Source organism: Crocuta crocuta, unplaced genomic scaffold (genome assembly GCF_008692635.1).
Source record: "Crocuta crocuta isolate KB4526 unplaced genomic scaffold, BGI_CrCroc_1.0 scaffold96, whole genome shotgun sequence".
In the NCBI taxonomy this organism is placed as follows: Eukaryota; Metazoa; Chordata; class Mammalia; order Carnivora; family Hyaenidae; genus Crocuta; species Crocuta crocuta.
Window position 1 is genome coordinate 152,516 of NW_027531522.1, and position 23,587 is coordinate 176,102.

A 23,587-nucleotide genomic window follows, 5' to 3' on the forward strand; every position below is an offset into this window, starting at 1 on the left:
CTGGAGATATGTGTTAATGCAAGCTCCCAGTCCATGGCCCAGAACTTCTGATTTGCGGATTTAGGAAAAGCCCCAAGACTTTGCATTTTTAACATTAAATTATCCTGATACAAACTGTCAGTGATGTATACCAGGAAATATACTGCCTTAAACCTAGAATAAAAGCTGGCACTAGCATTTGTTTTTAAAAAGGGTGAACCTTAAAAGAGATTATTTCATTTCTTTTCTTTAAAAAAAATTTTTTTTTAATGTTTTATTTATTTCTAGGAGAGAGAGAGAGACAGCGTGAGCAGGGGAGGGTCAGAGAGAGAGGGAGTCACAGACTGAAGCAGGCTCCAGGCTCTGAGCCGGCAGTCAGCACAGAGCCCGACGCGGGGCTCGAACCCACGAACTGCGAGATCATGACCCAAGCGAAAGTCGGACCCTCAACCGACTAAGCCACCCAGGCGCCCCGAGATTATTTCATTTCTGATATACCCTCCTTCCTCTAGGAACTGTTATTACTTGCCCCTAGATGATAGATCAGCAATGACATCATTAAGTATAAGAAAGACAGTGAGAGGAGCCTGGGTGACATCTGCCTTTGTTGATCTAATGATCTCACAAGTTTATTTCAAGCCCCACATTAGGCTCTGCTGTCAGGGCAGACCTTCGGATCCTCTGTCCCCCCCTCTCTCTGCCCCTTCCCTGCTGATTCTCACTCTCTCATGAACTAATAAACTTTTAAAATAAAAAAAAATAATAATAATTTTAAAAAGCCTGAAAGTTTGGTAGAATAGTAAAATATTTAAGATCAACTATAAGGAACTATTTATTACAAAGCGTTTTGAAACCTCTCCACCTTGGTTAAGCTTCCATACAAAACATACGAATGAGTAAAAGGCAATTTCTAATTTTCTCCGAAGACAAAAATACTGTCTTTAAGATAGAAATTTAGATGGAAGAAAATTAGTAGGTAAAACCAGAGTTAATGAGAAAACACTTAACATACCAAGAATATACACGTTGAAGAGTAAATGTAATATAGTAATTCTAGAATGGAAACTAATAGTTTTAGCCACTAAATTGTCTGAGAATCTGTGGTGTGCAGGCGCCTGGGTGGCTAAGTCGGTTAAGTGTCTGACTTCGCCTCAGGCCATAATCGCAGGGTTTGTGAGTTTCAGCCCCAAGTTGGGCCCTAAGCTGACAGTGAGGAGCCTGCTTTGGAGTCCCTCTCTGCCCCAGCCCCACTCACTCTTTCTCTCTCAAAAGTTAATAAACAAACATTAAAAAAAAATCTGCGGAGTGCCTCAGTGGCTCAGTCAGTTCAGTGTCCAACTTGATTTCAGCTTAGGTTAATGATCTCAAGGTTCATTGGTTTGAGCACTGGGTCTGGCTCTCTGCTGACAGCGCAGGGCCTGCTTGAGATGCTCTTTCCCTCTCTCTGCCCCTCCCCTGCATGCTCATGTGCCTTCTCTAAGGAAATAATTTTTTTCTTAAAAAAGAATGTATATAGATTAACGTAATAGAAATGCAAATAAATTTGCAGCTGAACCACTTGAAACTTGTAAGAAATTAATTACTCAAAGGCAATTCACTTCAAATTTTAACATTATGTTTTACTTAACATTAGAGATTAAGAGGAGAAAAATAAATTAAGAAACATATAGGAATGACCAGAGTTCATCCCACCCTACCGATATCACCTACTATACCTATCATGGCTCTGTTTTGAAAATAAGGAGATCAGACAAGGTGACTCTAGATATAAAAAGAATATTCCTGGATGTTAAAATTTCATCTCAGGTTTGATGCCACAAAAACTTAAAGTATCTGGGGTTCTATGCAAGTCCTGAGTTGAATCCTGATCCAGGTCAACTGATATTCTTAGCAGTTTTTTTCCTCTCAAGGTAATCAAACATTAAGAATAGAGAGAACACAGGGTAAACACTGAAGAGGTGAAAAAGCAACCAGAACCACTTACAACTGACATTTCATTTTCGACTGGCAAGCCAAGAAAATATGGAACTCATTGAAACCAATTTTTAATAATATATAATTGTGCATAGATTTATTCATATATCATTGAAATAGAGAACTATTTCACTTTGTATTGCTATCATAAAATTCTTCTCCATGTTTTATAAATTGTATCATTGGACAGGTATTATTTTCTAGGACTGTAGGAAACCTAACTACTAATATTTTTGCTCTAACATAAAATTTAAAATTTAACAAAATATTATTTTCCCAAGTCAAACTTGAAATTTCTACAGTGTCTGAAGAACTTTTCCTGTAATCCACAAAGCAATGCAAATATAAGCCCTCTGATAATGCAGATGGCATACAATGATAAAAGATTAAAACTTTTCTCCTTCAGATGCAAAAAAAAAAAAACCAAAACAAAACTCAAATTGAACCAATCTGTGAAGTATTGACTAGTAGAAACAAGAGGCCTAGACACTACATCTATATATGTTTTCTCTCTCCTAAGTCTTAGGCAGACTAACAATCAAATAAAAAAAATCAAGTATTTAAAAGATTAAAAAAGTCAGAAAAATAAAAAGAGCCATTACCAGATAAAAATGGGTTTTTTAAGAGTCCATAAATTCCAAACAGCAGCAGAACGAAGAGAATCAGGCGAGTTCGTCTTAGAGAATCTGGAATGAGAAAGAAAAAGCCTTAACTTAAGTGACATCAATGAGAAAGGACAGCTTGACAAAAACCAAATATTGAGTTACTGGTGGAAATCCTATTTCATCATATGCGGTTTGGGAATGTGGCATTCTTTTGTAGAACTTCCGTGTTTTCTTCTCAGTACCCCGTTATCAAAACATCACAAAGCCACTCAGGCTTTGTCCTTGATTTTGGTTCTCAAAAACAGGGTGTCAGTAGATTATTTCCATTTTGACACAGCTTACGTTACAAATATAACGATATAAGCAATGAAAAAGTGGATAATTGTTAGAAAAAATATTTATAATCATTTAAAGATAGGGCTATGACTTCCTTGGGGGTGCCTGGGTGGCAAAGTCAGTTAAATGCGTGGCTTCAGTTCAAGTCATGATCTCGTGGTTCGTGGGTTTGAGCCCCGCATCAGGCTCTGTGCTATGACTTCCTTTTAGGTGTCTTCCCAATATGAATGGGGTCAAAGCAACTTACCATTGGTCTTTTGTGTTAGTGCTTGAGCTTTCAGAAAACCCTCTGCAAAACCAGTTTTAAATGCATCTTGGTGAGCTTCAGGTATATTTTTGGTCTTCATGAGTTTGTCCAAACTCTCAACATCTGATCCTCTGTCCCGCAAAAGGAACCCCTAAATATACACACAACACATCAGTACTAACTATATAAATAACACGGCCCCAAAATAAAATGACAACTCACAGAAAAATTCATTCAAAAAATCTAGAATTTCTAATTTTTATTGTCCATGTGAAGAATTACAATTAATACTCACCAATAAATTACTTAAATGGCTAGAAAACTAACTTTGCACCTTACACTTGTGTCAATCAGTTTACATAAAGAAACCATCTGTAAGAATACTATACTGAGGGGTGGCAGGCTGGAATAGATGGATAAACATTCAACTTCAGCTCAGGTCATGATCTCACAGTTTGTAGGCTCAAGCCCTGTGTCAGGCTCTGTGCTGACAGCTCGGAGCCTGGAGACTGCTTTGGATTCCGTGTCTCCTTTTCTCTCTGCCCCTGCTCACACACACTCTCTCTCCAACAAACAAAGTAATAAACAAAAAAGAACACTATAGTGAAAATAGTAGGTCACAAGTGGACTTAGGGTTCTAATGGTGTGATGGTCACACTCCTTTATCTCTAGTAGGGGAAAACCTCATCAATTTATTAAAGGTTTACTGAGCATCTTTTATATACTTGACCTTGTAGAATTTCTGAAAATGTAAAGGTAAATAACCAATGATTTGAATGTTCTCAGTCTTACTTGGGAGAGATACAAATAACCAATTTATTGAAATTAATTTGTTAAAATGTTAACATTCTAGGTTTGGTAAAATAAACGCTACCTCAGGAAGTCAGAAAAGGCATTAGAGAATAGGATTTCTAAATTTTTTTTAATGTTTTTATTTTTGAGAAGGGGAGTGGCAGAGAGAAAGGGGATCTGAAGTGGGGTCTGCACTAAGAGCAATGAGCCCAATGTAGGGCTCAAACTCGGGATTGTGAGATCATGACACAAGCCAAAGCAGAGTGCTTGAATGACTAAGCCATCCAGCACCTCAAGAACAGGATTTCTAAACCACAGGGAATATAAAGCATAAACAAGTTGACAGAGCCATGAAATAAAAGCCTTCAGTGCTCAAGAACTACAAGCAATCCTGTATAACAGGACTTAAACATGCCAAGAGAGGAATAGGGTGGAGGTTCGGAGGGGATGCCACACTGAAGATGAAAACAGAAAAATAGTAGGAAGGGGCCAAATGATGAAATGTCCTGTGTACTATGGCATGAATCGGACAATAAAGCAGAGGAATACAATTATGACATCAATACATTTTAGAAGGGTGGCTGGGTGGCACTCTGGAGGCTACCCTGAAGGTAGCAAAACTAAAGGCAAGGAGATTAAATACATGTACATTAGAGTCACTTGGGCAATAACTGTTAAAGCTTATCTGTAGAGTGGAATTAGGGATGAATAGAGACAGACCCAAGAAATATTTAAGAGGCTGAATCAATAGGACTTTAGTGATTAATGGATGTGAGAGGAGAGAGAAGATGAACAAATCAAAGTTGATCGTCAGGTTTCTAGCTTGGGTGGATGCTATTCATGAACACAGAGAACACACAGGCAGGTTGGGTTCGTAGGGAAAAGGACAAAGGGACATATCTAATAGGCCAATGGAGAGACATGATTGGAACTCAGAAGAGAGGTAGGTGTAATGACTTGACACAGGTTATGAATCTTTTAGAAAATCAATTGGCCAGTAAAGGAAATCAGATCATGAGGGGTCTCATCTTAATAATTTGAGACTTATTGCTTTTTCAAACAAAAAGAGGTCTAATTACCTTTACAAATGATGGCGCTATTTGCTGTGTTTCTGCTAGTCTCTCAGAGGTGGACTGTAGACGTCGTGTTCTCGATTTCAAAGTTTTAAAACCCCGAGACTGTACGAAAACTGAAGAAACAGTATCACGTTTACTTCTCATTGTAAATTTTTATGAGAAATGCCTAAGATTTAAAAATGACATGATGTACATCCTAGTTTACTGTATCAGTTTTTAACAAAGTTCTTTGCTTGACACTTCACTATACTAGTAATTAAAACTCATCAAATTGGATTTGAATCTATAAACTAACTTTACAGTTTCTTGGTAATTTTAAAGAGTTAAAAAAAAAAGTCCACTGACGAGTATCAAATATAGGTCATGGTCTAAATCCTCAAACCCCAATCCTGCTGCCCAGAAGTAACCAACTAACAATTTCATGACTACACTTCTATGTATTTTAACACATGCTCTTTCTATAAAAATAGTATACAGTTTTTTGTAATTGTCTTCTTTCACTAAACACTATACCCTAGACATCTTTCAGAACAGATCAGACGATGCATTCAATTTGATGGCTGTTAATATTTTTCCAATTTATCAGTGTAGAGCAATTTGAATATTCAACAACTTTTCTACTGTGGACAATAGTTGCTTGCTGTTTTCTTATTGCTAAAAATGCTGCACTTGGGGCGCCTGGGTGGCTCAGTCAGTTAAGTGTCCGACTTTGACTCAGGTCATGATCTCACAGTTCTTGGGTTCAAGTCCCGAGTCGGGCTCTGTGCTGACAGCTAGCTCAGAGCCTGGAGCCTGCTTCGGATTCTGTGTCTACCTCTCTCTGACACTCCTCTGCACATGCTGTCTCTCAGTCTCTCTCTCAGAAATAAAAAACATTGAAAAAAATTTTTAAAAATTAAAAATAAACAAAAATGCTGTACTTATAATTCTTGTACATATCATCTTTTAGCACAAGTAGACTAAATTCTTAAACGTGAAACTGTGAGGTGTGAATTACTTAACACTATGAAATTCCCCTCCAGAAGGCTGTTATGGATTTATATACCCACCAATGAATAGGAGTATCCTTTTCTCCACATCCTTTGCAACCCAGGTTAATATAAATGTTTTTACACTTGATCTTAGCCAAAAGGCCGAGAAGCGATTAATATAAATGTTTTTAATTTGTACAAATCTGATAAGCAAAAAGTAGGGAGTTGCTTTCATTTGCATTTCAGGTTACGAGGAGACAGTTTGTGAAAAAATTTCTTTCGTTGAATATTTTATTGCTTTAGCAAACTGATTACTCATGGCCTTTCCCATTTTCATTTGTAAAAGAATGCATGTTATATTTATAAACTTTAAGTCATATGTATTTGAAATAGTTATTTTAATGTCTCTGTCTTTTGATGTAATAATTTATAAAATTAATGTAGCCTTATCTTTTCATCTTTGGGGTTTTCAGCACTGTGTTTTGATTAGAGAGCTTCACCCCAAAGCTATGGATTTAAAAGCAGTCTACTGACTTAATTTTTTGTTCAGACCTTTACCTATTTAGAACTTATAATTTTAAAAATTTAAAAAAGGGATCTGATTTCCCTCTTGTTTAGGCCCTAGTTCATTTGTTTATTTTATTTATTTATAAGTAATCTCTTGACCTTGTAACCCTATGATTAAGCCAGCCAGGCACCACATTTTACTAAGCCCAGGTTTATTTATTTGTTTGTTTTAATACAGTTTATTGTCAAATTGGCTCACATACAAACAACACTCAGTGGTCATCCCAACAGGTGACTTCCTCAATGCCCATCACCTAGTTTCCCTCTCCCCCATGCTCCCATCGACCCTCAGTTTGTTCTCTGTATTTAAGAGTCTTTTGTGGTTTGCCTCCCACTGTCTGTTTGTAACTGTTTTTTTCCTCCCCTTTCCATTCCCCATGGACTTCTGTTCAGTTTCTCAAGTTGCGCATATGAGTGAAAGCCATATATCTCTCCTTCTCTGACTTATTTCACTCAGTATAATACCTTCCAGTTCCATACATGTCACTGCAAATGGCATGATTTCATTCATTCTCACTGCTGAGTAGTTATTTCATTGCATCTATAAACCAGATCTTCTTTATCCATTCATAAGTTGGTGGCCATTTAGGCTCTTTCCATAATTTTGCTGTTGTTGAAAGTGCTGCTATAAACACTGGGGTACATGTGCCTCTATGCATCAGCACTCCTGTATCCCATAGGTAAATTCCTAGCAGTGCTATTGCTGGGTCACAGGGGAGTTCTAGTGTTAATTTTTTGAGGGACCTCCACACTGCTTTCTAGAGTGGCTGCACCAGTTTGCATTCCTGCCAACAGGGTGAGGTGGCTCCTCAGTGTGACTAACCCCAAGTTTAAAATCAACTTCTTGATTTTCACAGCAGGAATTTACGGTTTTGATTGGGGTTGCACAGAATTAACAAATTTGGGCCTAAATTAAAACTGTTACAGTACTAAGTCCTTTCAGAGAGGACTGTGCCATTCTTTCATTGTAGATTCCATAGCTCTTTAATTCCTTCAGTAAAGTTTCGCGTACAGATGTGTGCATACATTAGGTTGAAAATTTCTTGTCAGGATAAAAGATTGACTGGGTTTTGAAGAAATTATAAATAAAACCTATTGCTAGAATAGAAGATATTGATTTTTAGGCATTTATCTCATCTGATACCACAGTAGCTTTTCAGTTGATTTACTTAAGTTTCCTGGGAAGGAAACATCTACCTAGTAAGCAAAAACAATCAAAATGTTGCCCTTTCCATAAATTTACTTTCAATCCTACCTTTCTACAACATCCTAGAAGCATAACAATTAAAATACATTACATGTCTTTTTCATACACTTACCAAACAATAAAGTGGTTAAGAAAGACAAATCAGAATCCATTGAATAAATCTAGCTTTTTAAATTTTTTCCAAAGTGAATACAGGTGCGACATACCTGGCCAGTACTGAAGATCTGAACAAATACTTTTAAGAGTTCTTGAATGTTGTCTGTACAGGCAAGAGGAACGTAAAGTACTAAACATATCTAAGTAACCTGGAGGAAAATTGAAAAAAGTAAATTTTCTAGTTACCAAGCTAAAAGAAGTCATGAACTACAGTAATTTTACCAAATATAAGAAAAACAAAAATATGAGTTTAGCCTTTTATTTGTTCATATGGCTTTGCTTTGAAGAGTTTCTAAAAGCACTGCTAACCTAATTATACTTCTTCCCGACTGTCCTGTCAATCACTTGTCCCTTCGATTATCTTTTTTACCTGGTAGATGGACCCTGTCTGCCAGTGAAATAAATTCAAACCAAAAGGTAACAGATAATATATGCTGAGCTAATGCTCCTGTTAGTCAAAAGCACAAAAAGAACTGCTATTTCCTAGAGACAATTTCAAACACTCAAATGAATAATGTGATGAGTAAACACTGTAAAGCAGGAGCACGGGAATCTTTGTCTCTCAAAGCTCCAGGTCACTGGGTACAAACAGACTTCCTTCCACAGCTGCAAGCCAGGAATGCTGGTGATCCTTGTAACTCCTACTGTTGACTAAATGGGCCCATCACACTTTAAATCCATGAGCCAAGGGGAAAAGGAAACAGCAGCAATAGAAACTGATTCTTATCTATGCCTAGATCCCAAGGAAGAGTTCAGGAATGTTTCTAGGAATCCTATAGTCACATCAAGAAACTCCTTCTGAATACCTACCTCTCCCTGCCTAAGCCAAGAACACAGCTGTCAGGAACAGGAACAACTTTAAAAGGAAATGCAAATACACAAACCAAACGAGCAACGGTAATACTACTACTACCATACCTCAATGATAGGAACAAAAATTTAACTCCACTGGACACTTACTATGGGCCAAGGAGTGAAGTCCTTTGGGCTAAGTAAACTACTTTGATTCTTTCATTTGATCCTACAATGTGAGATAAGGAGTTCTTCCTCAGGCTTCATATGAGGAAACAGCAGTGTAGAGGAATGAAGTAAATGCCACAGGTCCTCAGTCTCAGGACTGAGTTTGATCCTGGTCTACTCCTCACCCTTAACCACTAAGCCTCGGGACTTCTCTGAGGAAGGATGTAGTAGAGCGTAAAAAATAAGAGAAGCAGATTTTTACTCCAAGCCCCCAAGCTCAAAAAGTTCACCTTTTCCTCACTACCCTTGTATGAAATAAAGGCAAAAATACAATGAAGAATTAGTAAATGAATAACGTGATTCCAACGTACAGCTTCAAATCAATCCTTTATCACAAAACAATTTAAACCTGAACTTCTGTGTTATAGTTTGTACTCATTTTTAAACATATGTTCTTCCATCAATATAAAACAAGTATTTTTTTGTCAGGTTTTTAAAATTCATTTTGAGAGACACAAGGAGAGGGAGAGGTGGAGAAGAAGGGGGAGAGAGACAGCATGAGAGAGAGAGAGAGAGAGAGAGAGAGAGAGAATCCCATGTATGCTCTACATATTCAGCACAGAGTCTGACACAGGGCTCAATCTCATGAACTGTGAGATCATGACCTGAGCTGAAATCAAGGCTCAGACGCTAACCAACTGAACTATCAACATGCCACTAAAACAAGTATTTTTGATAAGGTCCAAGATTCACTGTTCAGGTATCATCCAAAAAGAAATTCATGAAGCAGAAATCCTTTTAACAAACTACCCACTCATTATAATACTGGATTGTTACAAGATTTAAATAAGAAAATATACACACATTCTATTCAAAAAAGGACGATAACTATTTCTTCAAGGTATTCTCAGAAATTAGTTTGGCAACTGGAATCCAATAAGGTTTGTCACCTAAAATTAAAATAACATTTCACTATTATAAAATCTGTTTTGTATGCTATATTACATCTTGGGACGAATAAAGAACCCTAATGGAAAAACCACGAATTTAGTAATTTGGTAGTCTACATACAGTCTACAGTTTCATTAAAGGTATCGTACCAATGTTCATTTCTCAGTTTTGATGAATGCACCATGGTTAAGTAAGCAGTTACCATTAGGGGAAGCCAATTGAAGGATATATAGGAACTCGGTACTATTTTCCAACTTCTCTATAAATATAAAATTACTTCAATATGAAAAGTTATAAAAGAAAGAACAAACAAACTCAGGAAAGAACTCGATACACAGTAAAAATTAATAAATGCGATGTGTTGGGGCGCTTGGGTGGCTTAATCAGTTAAGGGTCCTACTCTCACTTTCTGCTCAGGTCATGATCTTAGTTTCGTGGGTTCGAGCCCTGCATTGGACTCTGCACTGACGGTGTGGAGCCTACTTGGGATTCTCTCTTTCTCTCTCTCTGCTCCTCCCCTCGTCACACTGTTTCTGACTTTCTAAAAATAAATAAATAAACAACATTAAAAAGAAATAAAAGCTACCTGTTAAACCATTAATAACTACAACTGCTTACTTACACTGAAACAAAAAACACACTAACTTACCATATTTATTTTCAAAGAAGGACTGTGCGGAGACATGAGATGTATGCCAATGGGAAGAGACGCTCTTGCCTTTACAAAATCCAGGAAGTAGACGGTCTACCAGTTGATCAATCTGTCCAATTTTTAATTCAGATAATCCAAGGTCTCTTAAATTAAGTACAGGCTGGAAAGGAGTCAACCAAGATTGCATTATTCTCAAGATATTTAACTCAAAGAATTCTTATCAGTTGAAATAATATGGATACTCAAAGTGTAACAAATGTATTGATTTCTCTCCTCATATTTAAAAACTAAATTGGTACAATATTTTTATAGTTCTAGTTTTATGGAGATCAATCATGTGAAGTTTGACAAAGGTTAAAAATACCGGGGTGACCGGTGGCTTAGTCGGTTGAGCGTCCGACTTTCGCTCAGGTCATGATCTCGCGGTTCGTGGGTTCCAGCCCCGCGTCGGGCTCTGTGCTGACTGCCAGCTCAGAGCTTGGAGCCTGTTTCAGAGTCTGTGACTCTCTCTCTCTCTGACCCTCCCCTGCTCACGCTGTCTCTCTCTCTCTCTCTCTCCTAGAAATAAATAAAACATTAAAAAAAACAAACAACAACAACCTTTTTTCCAATGGTATTATAAAGTTATGGACATTTAAAGCCTCCTCCAGTTTCTAATAAACAAAAGCCCATTTGATTAAAAAAAAGGGGGAGGGTATGCTGTTACTAGAGGACATCTCACTCCTCTGGCCTCATTGCTGAGATCCTTCTTTGAGCTAAGAAATTTAATAGTTACCCATACCTAATAAGGAGGGAAATTGAACAAGGTGAAAAATGTGTGAAAATTAGTTTAGAAAATAAATTCACATTAAAACAGTTCTCAACTACCTACAGATAGGATAGATATGAATTATTTTCCTATCCATGGGAGCTATTAAGCAGAAATGGGAAAAATAAACACTCAAGTATCAGCTTTTTTTTTTTTTTCTTCACTTCTGTAGGCTGTGGGACCAAACTGAATAGAGTAATGCTTCCTATCCAAAAATCTCCCACAGCCTGGGCTTCAATGTTCCAAAGTTTAATTAGCAGAACAGGGGAGCTGCCCTGAACTGAACTCAACACTTTGGAAACCAAGTATCAGCTTCTGATGACTGATGTGAAGTTAGATACATACAATTGCACCCACAAAAAAATAAAGTTAGACCCATGGATTATAAAGCTCTGGATTAATGTCCAGGGGTTTGTCAATCACTAGCTCTGTGACAAGACATTCATACTCTTTACTTTTTTAAATGTTTATTTTTGAGAGAGAAAGAGATACAGCTGTGAGTAAGAGAGTGGCAAAAAGAGAGGAAGACAGAGAATCCAAAGACGGCTTCAGGTTCTGAGCTGTCACAGAGCCCCATGAGGGGCCTGAACTCACAAACTGAGAGATCATGACCTGAGCCATAGTCAGATGCCTAACCAAACTACCAGGGCATGCTGACAAGTCATTCATGTTATTAGAATCCATTTCCTCATTGGTAAAATGATTATGAAATATGCCTACTTCACAACAAGATAGTGTGGATTAATAGAAAAGACCATGCCTTGCTCATCTGAAATATCCTAACAGATATAGAAAGATAGTGAAAGGCAGGAGGAAGTAAAATATTGAAAGGTGCTCCTTAGAGGCGCCTGGGTGGCCCAGTCGGTTAAGCATCCGACTTCGGCTCAGGTCATGATCTCACAGTACGTGGGTTCGAGCCCCATGTCGGGGTCTGTGCTGACAGCCAGCTCAAAGCCTGGAGCCTGCTTCATATTCTGTGTCTCCCTCTCTCTCTCTGACCCTCCCTTGCTCATTCTGTCTCTCTCTCTTTCTCAGAAATAAATAAAACATTAAAAATAAAAAAAATAAACAACGGTGCTCTTTAAACTACTGGGGCACCTGGGTGGCTCAGTCACTTCAGCATCCAACTCCTTTTTTTCTTAATTTATTATTTAATTTACATCCAACTTAGTTAGCATAAAGTGCAACAATGATTTCAGGAGTAGATTCCTTAATGCCCCTTATCCATTTAGCCCACCCATCTTCCCACAACCCCTCCAGTAACCTTCTGTTTGTTTTCTATATTTAAGAGTCTCTTGGAGTGCCTGGGTGGCTCAGTCGGTTGAGCGTCTGACTTTGGCTCAGGTCATGATCTCATGGTTCATGGGTTCAAGCCCCGTATCGGACTCTGTGCTAATAACTAGCGCAGAGCCTGAAGCCAGTTTTGGATTCTGTATCTCCCTCTCTCTGACCCTCCCCTGCTCTCAGAAATAAATTTAAAAAAAAAAATTAAAAAATTTAAACATTTAAAATAAGAGTCTCTTATGTTTGGTCTCCCTCCTGGTTTTTATAATTCTTTTTGCTCCCTTCTCTTATGTTGATCTGTTTAGTATGTTAAATTCGTCATACAAATAAAGTCATATGATGCTTGTCTTTCTCTAATTTTGCTTAACACAATACCCTCCAGTTCCATCCATGTAATTGCAAATGGCAAGATTTCATTCTCTTCGACTGCTTGTGTAATACTCCACTGTATATATACACCACTTCTTATTGATTCATCAGTTGATGGACATTTGGACTTTTTCTGTATTTTGGCTATTGTTGATAGCATTGCTATAAACATTGGGGAACATGTGTTCCTATTAATCAGTACTCCTTTAACCTTTGGATAAATTCCTACTACTGCTATTGCTGGATTGTAGGGTAATTCTATTTTTAATTTCTTGAAGAACCTCCACACTGTTTTCCAGAGAGGTTGCACCAGTTTGCATCCCCTCCAACAGTGTAAGAGAGTTCCTGTTTCTCCGCATTCTTGCCAACATCTGTTGTTGTCTAAGTTGTTAATGTTAGCCATTCTGACAGGTGTGAGGTGGGACCTCATCGTGGTTTTGATTTGTATTTCCCTGATGATGAGTTATGTTGGGCATTTTTTCATATCTCTGTGTGACATCTGTTAAACATCCAACTCTTGATTTTGGCTCAGGTCATAATCTCATAGTTGGTGAGATCAAGCCCAAGATTTGCACTCCCAGCATGGAGCCTGCTTGCGATTCTCTTTGCCCCTCCCCTGCTCACAGGCCCACGCTTGTTCTCTCAAAAGTAAACTTAAAAAAAAGTGCTCTTTACACTACTAAAAACAATACAATAGAAAGGATATTATTACAATGAAAACAAAACAACAATATTCAAAAGCTACTTTTCAAAAGTTACCTTTAAAAAGAACGGGAAGCCAAAAAGTCTACTTACTTTTTTTTTTCCCCAAGTCTATTTACAGTACAAAGATTTCAAGAGGGAAATGCAGATTTGTAACTTAAAATTATTTCCTGTACTTACTGGCTGTCAGGTCCTTGGAATGTAAAGAGAAATATGGTGCATCTAAACACAGCAATTATCATACAACTGAATAACTGATATTACAGGTATTTTTAAAACAAAAACTGGTAACAAAACACAGAGTAACCACTTTCCTACATCAGATAAGCTTCACTGCAGTTAACACCTAATTTGCAAAATGATGGGAACTCTTGGAGTAAAGGGCAAACAAACTATCATCAAAGGGCCTGGAATGTTTGAGAGGTAGTCCAAAGATCAATGACAGAAGAAGAAACTAGAAAGATGGGCCATGGGGCACCTGGCTGGCTCAGTCAGTGCAGCATGTAACTCTTGATCTCAGGGTTGTAAGTGCATGTCCTACACTGGGTACAGTAACTACTTGAAATCTTTTTAAGCACAAAAAAGAAGAAAGAAAACAGAAGGGAAGGAAGGAAGAAAGGCAGGCTATGGTCAAATTGTAAAGTCCCTTGTCTGAATATACTTCTATAGCTAATATGATTAGTTTTGTTTTATACCAAGAACATAGAAGATAAAGATAACAAACTGGGTAAGAAAAGGCTGATGGAAAAAAGAATAGTCTCTTAGCTCCTCTTCATCCTTTTTGTTGGCTCCCTAAACAATGATCTGGGCTGTGTAAATATTGTTTCTTTGCCAGCTGGGACAATGTGAAGCTTAGTCAGTAGACAGCCCTGGAGACACTGTAGGAGTGGTTATCTTCCTGGTTCCAGTGTGTCCATTCAGCAGGCTCCCGTCTGCGACACCCACTGTGACGCTAGCATCTGGCTGCCACTGGTACAGCTTTTCCAAACCCTGGCTCCCACAGCAAACAGTGGCCAACAGTACAATACCCTGTAGATTTTTCAGTCAGAGACATCCCCATGAGCAGCTTTCCCTGGTAGCCTAGACGGCACATTTCCATCAAGTGCAGCGAGCAGGACACCAGTGATTTCTCTGCCATGCAGTGAGCCAAGGCCATGCCCTCCTCCGGCAAGGTCAGCACAGCAGCCTGTGGGTGGAGAACTCCTCCCAGGATGCTCGATCTCAGTCCCAGGAGTATTAGCCACACCTTATATCTGCTCGTCCTGTAGATTTTAGAGTTATTAGCCAACTCCTACTTACTCCAATCCCATATAAAAATAGGGTTTGAAAAATAGGAAACTACAAAATAACACTAATTTTTTACATTAAAACTTTTACTGCTCAAATGACTACATGGTTTCTCTTTCCTAGTTAGAGCCCCTGATAAAAAGGGGCTAAATCCACTGTAAGCTGAAATACACTGGAATTTTGAGAGTAGTTGAGTTCTGGAAATCTTAATTTTGAGGTCCCTGAAACTCTCTCCAGGGGTGGGAGAGGTGGGCATTTTAACAAGGCACTAAATAAATTACCGCAAAGGTTTAAAGAGAAGTTAGGGTTGGAGATGTATTTGGGAGTTAACAGCATATATATGAGTATATAGATCTAGATGTCAGGTGAAGATATGAAAATGGGTAACATAACTTAGAAGAATGTGCATAACAATAATTAGATGCAAGGACAAGTACACACCAAACACTGCAGGGGGTGGAAAAAAAAAGACAAGCCAACAAAACAGAAAGAGAAAACACCATCACCAATGTAACATCACTCAGTTCAAGCGAGTATTTAGAATCTTGGAGGAGGAGAGAGCGAATCCCAGGCAGGCTCTGCTTGACTCAATCTCATAAATCCTGAGATCATGAGTTGAGTAGAAATCAATAGTCAGAGTCTTAACTGACTGAGTCACCCAGGCGCCCCAGGAGTATTTTGAAAGTAGTAAATGTTCAGTAAGATCAAATGCTGAGGACAAGTTGAATAACATATGGATTTTTTTTTGCAGCCTATATTTAGCACAAAGGAAATCAATGACTTTAGCAAAATCTGTAAAATGGTACAAGTAGTAGCCAAACTATGATGCGATACAGCGTGAATAAAAGTTTAGCAAGTAGTTACCCATTCAGACTGCTATTTCAAGAAGTCTGACAGCAAAGGCATGAAGGAAGGCTCTAACACCTGCATTGTGTGTGTTTGGATGAGCAAGACTTGAAAGCAAAGCCATCTGCATGTCCAAGGTAGAGATGAAACTAGACATGAGACTGGATGCTTAAGGAGGAAGAAAAGCTTCTGTACAGTAATAAAGAGCACTCAGTAAAAACGAACAACAGGATTAATGAGGGCATATCACAGATTAAGAAGCCAATTCTATATTTGAGACCATTACTCATAACCTCAACATTGGCCTCTAGAATTCAGCTACTTTTGAAGACCCTGACCTAGCAATTTCATTTAATGACATAGTTCAAAAATTTAGCAACACAAATGGCAAAAGTGGTAATGTTCTAGAAACACAAAATTGGGAACAATATCCAGTAAGGGGATATCATACGATGACCACCCTGAAGTCATTAAAGATGCAGAAAACGAATGGCCTAACAAGTTCATGATGACTATTAAATTAACAAAGCATAATCTAAATCAGCATATGCAGTATGATCCAATTATAAAATTAAAAAGTACCAGAGGAAAAGAGACATGGAATATACATACAAAACAGTAACAGCATTATCTCTGGGGAACAGGATCACCGGGGAATTTTATTTCTTCCACCTACACAGTACTTTCCCAAATTTCTAAAGTGAACATAATACTGCTCTATGCAGCAACTTTGATTCATGTGGTATTTTCATTAGGCAGGCTCTCTAGGACTGTAATTTAGGAGAATGGGATCACCACAGTAGAAAAGACAATGAATTTCCTATAAGAAGCAATAGGAATTAGGTAAATATTAAAAAAGGAAAGCATCAAGATGTCAAGGACAAATTTTTCATCTGATTAAAATTTTATCTTAAGACTCACTCCCAAGCCCCCCCAGCACAAGTGAACATTGTGTCAACTCTTCCTGCGTCCTTTGCCACAGCCTCTGAGATCAGGACTAAGAACATAAGTTATTTATGGATCAAAAAGGTTGTTAGGAAATGTAACTACAGAGTTTAATGTTTTCTCTGAAAACTGTATTCAGAACTACATGCACCTACCTTATTAATACACCTTGTGAACACAAAGGTTCCTAGGCTGGAAATTCCCCGTATCCTAGGAAACACTGATTTTATAATTCTCTGAACAATGAAAGTAGTTTCATAGCTTATACGTTTCACTTTCAGGTCCCTGTATTATAAAAGTTCAATTACACTGAAATCTCCTGTAAGGCAGCAGATGGTAACTTCTTACAATTCTACCTTCCTTGCAACTTGGGAGGCAATTATGGTCATCTAATTGTGGGTTCACGACTACTGCTAGAGCTACACAACATATCTAAATGGTAGCACACAATTAGAAATCTAGGAGTTGAATACCAAACACAGTGCTACATCAATTTTTAAAATCTTTTCTAAGGTTTTATTTTATTTTTAAAAGACAGAGTGAGCACAAGCAGATAAGGAGCAGAGAGAAAGGGAGACAGATTCCGAAGCAGGCTCCAGGCTCGGCTGTCAGCACAGAGCCCGATGTGGGGCCAAAACCCATGAACCTTGAGATTCTGACCTGAACTGAAGTTGGACCCTTAGCTGACTGAGCCACCCAGGTGCCCCATGAATTTTTTTTCTTTTAAAGTAGGCTCTATGTCCAACCTGGGGCTCGAACTGACAACCCTGACATTAAGAGTCACATGCTCTACCAACTAAGACAGGTGCCCCTGCCACATGAAATTTTTAATAAATTAAATGTTAAAGAGTAAGACACAGTAACGTCTCTGTATGTACAATAAAGCCAGAAATAGACACCTTTAATCATAAAGGGGATGAAGCTGAAGACTTTGTTACAAATGCCTAAACATGGACATTTCAGACATGGTTACAACATACTAAATCAAAACAGCTGTTTCTCACACAATTGGGGTAAAAACTATTACCTCATTGCCAGGAGACTCATGCTCGGGAGCTACATCTCGATGCTGGTGTTGGGAAGCTGATGCACTGACAGATATAGATGTGTTTTTTGGTGAATGGAAGGCATTGATGAGATGACTCAGAGGAACTGTAACCTAGAAGATAAAAGTTGAAATTAAGTGGTGAGCTTTTTGAAATTAAAACAAGAAAAATTCTCTTCATTGTCAGGATCTGGAACTCGTAAAAAGTGAAACGTACACTGTAGATCAGAACTATACGTTAAAGAATGTAAATACTCAGATTTATTGCTCGTGGGAGGAAAATTGGGAAATGCTTCCAAGACAGTATTCTAGCTGTATCAATCCAAAGTATTTTAAAAAATATACATTTAATTTCCCATCAATCTTATTTCTAGTAATTTATTCTAAGGAAATAATGTGAAAACTGCTTGTCTGTGCAACAGATGATAATTTTCATCAAAAGTTTAAAAAGCAGTGGAAAGGCAGAAATGTCCACCATTAAGGGAATAGGCTACATAAACGCTACCATCATAAAATGAAATAATGAAGTTTTGCAGGCTTAGAAAAAAGCACATATCCAGAATTTTCTTCTTAACTTCTTCACTGCACCACCCCATTCTCATCCTGTTCCCAGTCACCAGCATCTGTATGTGGATGTTCCAATAGCCCTCCTACCCTCCCAGAATTTGCCCTATTAAGAACAAAGTCAGATCTCCTCACTCCTCTGCTGAAAACCTTCCAATGGCTTCTCTTCTCACTTACAAGAAAAGTAGAAGCCCCAAGCACTAGGATGTAGAAAGCCTCTACGGCCTTTTATTACCTCTCCAAATTTATCTACCACTATGTTCTCCTTTTCTCTTTTGCCTACCTTGCTCTCTGACTTCATTCAGTTCTTAACTCAAAAGTCATCTTTTCCTGAGTGTTTTCCATAGCCAACCTATTTAAAATTTCAAGAACCCTCCCCTCCAAAATATTCCTTATTCCCTTCACTGCTCCATTTTCTCTTCTTGACCCTTTTGGTATCTAACACACTTTATACATAATCTACTTATTTATCTGTATGTTATTTCTGTTTCTCTCTAACCAATTCTGACACCAGCTACGTGTCCAACAATTGAATTCTGAAACTCCTTACCTGGTGTGTAGGTTCTCCCTACAAGGCTCAGCCCCACAAGACTGGTCCCATGTCAGAGACCAGTCACAAGTCTCAGGCCAATTCGTACTTCTGATCTACCAGCTATACATCAGGGTTTCCCACGACCCCCTCCTCAGGTTTGATAATCTGCTACAACAGCTCACAGAACTAAGAAACACACTTCACGTTTACTGGTCCATTAGGAAAGATAGAAATCAACAGCCTGATGATTAAGTACACAAGGGTACAGCCAGAAGGGCCCCTGGCACAAGATGTGGAGTGGATTACCCTTCCTCATGGTGAATCTCTCTCAGCACTGCATCTCACTCTTCAAGAGCTTTGCTAGAGATCAAATTCCAGCCCTCCCCTCCCGGAAGCTGGGGGGGGGAGAGGGGAGCAAAAAGTTCCCACCTTCTAATCAACAGATCTTTCAAGTAGCCAGCCCAGGCCTGAGGCTGTTGAAAGACCTTAGCCTAAGTCACCTCACTAGCAGAAATCCAGGTGTGATCCAAAGAGGTACCTTAAGAATAGTAAGACGCTACTGCCACACAGGAAATTCCAAGGCTTTCAGGAGCTCCCAGGCAAGAAATGGCAACAAAGACCATTGTGAACTAAAATGTGAAGTTCAAAGTGGCGACGGACTTTTTCCTCTATTTAATTCTTTGATTTTTCTCTGTTTTAATTTATTTCCATCATTTCACGTAAAATTGTAAACAGAAGGAATTAGTTGTCCCTGGAAAAAGACACAGCTTTCTTTATGTCAGGCTTCCTGGTCATCTTGGGAAAGAACGTAAGAACAGCCACTGTCAGGCCAGGACACAGCCTAGTCACATCAGGGACAGCAAGCCAGTGACAAACTCCTTGTGAAGTTCAAATGTCAAACTGACCTGCCTCGACTTATTTTTGAAGGATCCACACTCCTCTGAGCCCTCAGATACTGGGTCAACTGGAGCCACAGAACTGATGATGCTGATCCCTGCTGGCCCTTGTAACTATGACCTGGACTCAGTCACCTCAAGACCACTAGAGCCCCGCTTCCATGATGTATCCCCCACTGCACAAACTTCGTCATGAATATGTATGAACCCCTAGCATAAAACTGCCCCAATTTTGTTATTCAGGGAGACACTGCTTTGGGAAAGACCCCTGGTGTTCTCCTTTACTTGTTCCAAGTAAAACCTTTCCTTTTCCTATTCTTTGGCTTGGCTGTGTATTTTGGGCTTGATATTCACCAATAGGCAAACCCAGTTTTCGGTAACAAAATGTTTTCATACGATACTTAGTATACACACTTTATATTTTTCTCTATTTCATTCATACTGTATCCAAGTGCAACAATAATGCACACAGTGGATGTCACATGAAGATTTCTTGAGGGAATGAATACATTAAATGGGTTCTTACCATACAGGCATATCTCAATTTATTGTGCTCCATTTTATTGTACTTCGCAAATACTGTATTTTTTATAAATTAAGGTTTGTGACAACATTGCATCAAGCAAGTCTTTTGGTGCCATTTTGCCAACAGCATTTGCTCACTTCACGTCTGGGTCACATTTTAGTAATTCTCACAATAGTTCAAACTTTTTCATGGTCTCTGTCATTGTAATCTATGGTTAGTAATCTCTGATGTTAATGCTGTAATTGTTTGGGGTTGTCACTCATCATACCTGTATAAGACACTGAGCTTCATCAAGAACTGTTGTGTGTGTTCTGATTACCCCACCAACGGGACCTTCCCATCTTTCTCTCCTTGCGCTCCCCCATTCCCTGAGACACAACAATATTGAAACTTGGACAATCAATAACCCTACAATGGCACCTAAGTGTTCAAGTGAAAGGAAGAGTCCCACATCTCTCACTTTCCATCAAAATCCTGACATGATTAAGCTTTGTAAGGAAAGCATGTTGAAAGCCAAGACAGCCTTTACAAAAGAGAAGCCTTTTGTATCACTAGGCCAAGTTGCACATGCAAAATCAAAGTTCTTAAAGGAAACTGAAAGTGCTATTCAAGTGAACACACAAATGATAAAACACAAAAACAGCCCGTTGCTCAAAGTTTTAGTGGTCTAGACAGAAGATCAAACTAACCACAACATTCTCTTCAGCCAAAGCGTAATCCAGAGTAAGGCCCTAAATGTATTCATTTGTATGATGGCTGAGAGAGGTGAGGAAGCTGCAGACGAAAAGTCTGAAGCTAGCAGAGAGGCTACCGGTTCATGAGGTTTGAGAAGCCGTTTCCTTAACACATAAGTGCAAGATGAAGCAGCAAACAGGGACTAGAAGCTGCAGCAAATCATCCAGAAGATCTAGATAAGACAGATAACCAGTGAAGGTGGCTCCACTAAAGAGATTTTCAGCCTTAAGACAGAAGACAGCCTTAAGATGCCATTTAGGACTTTCCCAGCTGGGGAGAAGTCAATGCCTGGCTTCGAAGCTCTGACGGACAGGCTGACTCTCTTGTTAGCTGCCTTTAAGTTGAAGCCTGTGCTTCTTTACCATTCTGAAAATGCTAGGCCTGTGCTAACCCCATGCCGGCTGTGCTCTATAAATGGAACAAAGCCTGCTTGACAGTACATCTATTTACAACAGGGTTTACTGAATACATTGAGCCCTCTGTTAAGAGACCTACTGTTCATAAAAAATGATCCCTTTAAAAGTATTACTGCTCATTGGTAATGTACTTGGTAACCCAAGAGCTCTGTTAGAAGTATACTATTTAGAGTAATGTTGCTTTCATGTCCACTAACACAACCTCTATTCTGCGGCCCATGGTTCAGGAGCAACTTGGGACTTTTCAAGTCTTACTATTTCAGAAATGCATTTTGTAAAGACTACATAGCTCACAAATCACGATTCCTCTTATGGATCTGGGCAAAGTGAACTGAAAACATTCACCATTTTAGAGGTCATTCAAAACATTTTCATAGGAAAAGGTCAAAATGTCAACAGCAACCGGAGTTTCCAAGAAACTGATTCCAAGCTTCATGGGTGACTTTGAGGGGTTTAAGACTTCACTGGAGGAAGTAACTGCAGATGCGGTGGAAATACCAGGAGACCCAGAAGTGGACTCTGAAGATGTGAGTAAAGGGCTGCAATCTTATGATCAAACTGACAGGAATGAGCTGCTTCCTATGGATGAGCAAAGAAAAGTGGTTACTTGAGATGGAATCCACTCCTGGTGAAGATGCTGTGAAGACAAACTCAGCTGATAAAGCAGCAGGAGGGTTTGAGAGGATTCAGTCCCATATTGAGAGAAGTTCTCTGTGGGTCAAATGCTATCAAACAGTATCACATGTTACAGAAAAATCATTCACGAAGGAGTCCGTCCATAGAGCAAACTTCACTGGTGTCTCATCTGAAGATGTGCCACAGCCATCCCCACCTTTCGCAGCCACTATGGAGATGAGTCAGCAGCAATCAACTGTGAAGCAAGACCCTCCAACCAGCAAAAAGATAATGACTCTCTGTGCACAGCAAAGGAAACAACCCACAAAACTAACAGGCAACCAACGGAATNCAAAAAAAAAAAAAAGATAATGACTCTTTGAAAGTACATATGATGGTTAGCATTTTTTAACAATAAAGTATTTTTTAATTAAGGTATTACATTGCTTTTAGACATAATACTATTATGACGCACCTAACAGATTGTTGTATAGTGTCAACAGAACTTTTACAAACCCTGGGAAATCCAAAAATTCATCTGATTTGTGTTATTGTGATATTCCCTTTACTGTGGTAGTATTGAACCAACCTCAGTATCTTCAATCTCATGTAATCCTTCCTGTTTAACTGATAAAGACATCAAGAATTTAGATAGGTTAAGTGGCATGTTCAAAGTCACTCAGCAAGTAGGGGCGCCTGGGTGGCTCAGTCGGTTACGTGGCCGACTTTGGCTCAGGTCATGATCTCGCGGTTCATGATTTCGAGCCCCGTGTCTGGCTCTGGGCTGACAGCTCAGAGCTTGAAGCCTGCTTCGGATTCTGTGTCTCCCTCTCTCTCTGCCCTCCTCTGCTCATGTTTCATCTCTGTCTCTCAAAAATACATAAATGTTAAAAAAAAAAAAAGTCAGTAATCAAGTATATGAGCAAATACTCTAACCAAGATAATTTGACTCTAGATTCTTATTAGACTCTTCATCCCATAGTTACTGATATAGCAATAAATTCATAACATGTTAAATGAAAAAAAAAAAGTTAAATGTAAAACTATATCATCTTGGGGTGTCTGGGTGGCTCAGTTGGTGAGCATCCAACTCTTGATTTTGGCTCAGGTTATGATCCCAGGTAGTGGGACTCAGCCCTGTGTTGGGCTCTGTGCTGAGGGTTAAGCCTGCTTAATTCTCTTTCCCTCTGCCCCTGTTTCCTGCTCGCACATCTCTCTAAAATAAAAAAAGTCCAAGAATTGAAAAACTACAATGTCCTTTTTAAAAAGCACGCATACAAACCTATTTGTGTAAAGGTAAAAAGCATGAAAGAACATATTCTAAAATATGTCTTTGTAAAATGAGATTATGAATGTTTTTTATTTTCTTTTTTTTTTATTTTCTTATCTGTCTTTTTCTTTTCGGTATTCTTTTTAGGGTAAGAAACGACAAGCTCTTTTAAAACTACAGGAATCATGGGGCACCTAGGTGGCTCAGTTGGTTAAGTGTCCAACTTCAGCTCAGGTCATGATCTTGCGGTTCACGGGTTTAAGCCCCATGTGGG

General features: G+C 38.7%; 1 protein-coding gene and 1 non-coding gene across 2 annotated transcripts in view; both read right to left on the bottom strand.

Moving 5' to 3' along the window:
* YME1L1 (YME1 like 1 ATPase) overlaps positions 1-23,587 on the bottom strand; it is a 47,522-nt gene that overhangs the window by 21,064 nt on the left and 2,871 nt on the right. Inside the window, exons 2-7 of the mRNA XM_077772471.1 lie at positions 17,742-17,873; positions 10,471-10,633; positions 7,961-8,059; positions 5,013-5,122; positions 3,142-3,292; positions 2,556-2,639 (exon numbers count right to left, since the gene is read on the bottom strand). Of these exons, the coding sequence (XP_077628597.1) occupies positions 2,556-2,639; positions 3,142-3,292; positions 5,013-5,122; positions 7,961-8,059; positions 10,471-10,633; positions 17,742-17,873 (739 nt within the window). The remainder of the gene's footprint in view (positions 1-2,555; positions 2,640-3,141; positions 3,293-5,012; positions 5,123-7,960; positions 8,060-10,470; positions 10,634-17,741; positions 17,874-23,587) is intronic.
* Positions 11,446-11,581, bottom strand: LOC144238660 (small nucleolar RNA SNORA36 family). The gene has a single exon (XR_013337183.1). It is a non-coding gene; the product is annotated as a small nucleolar RNA SNORA36 family (small nucleolar RNA).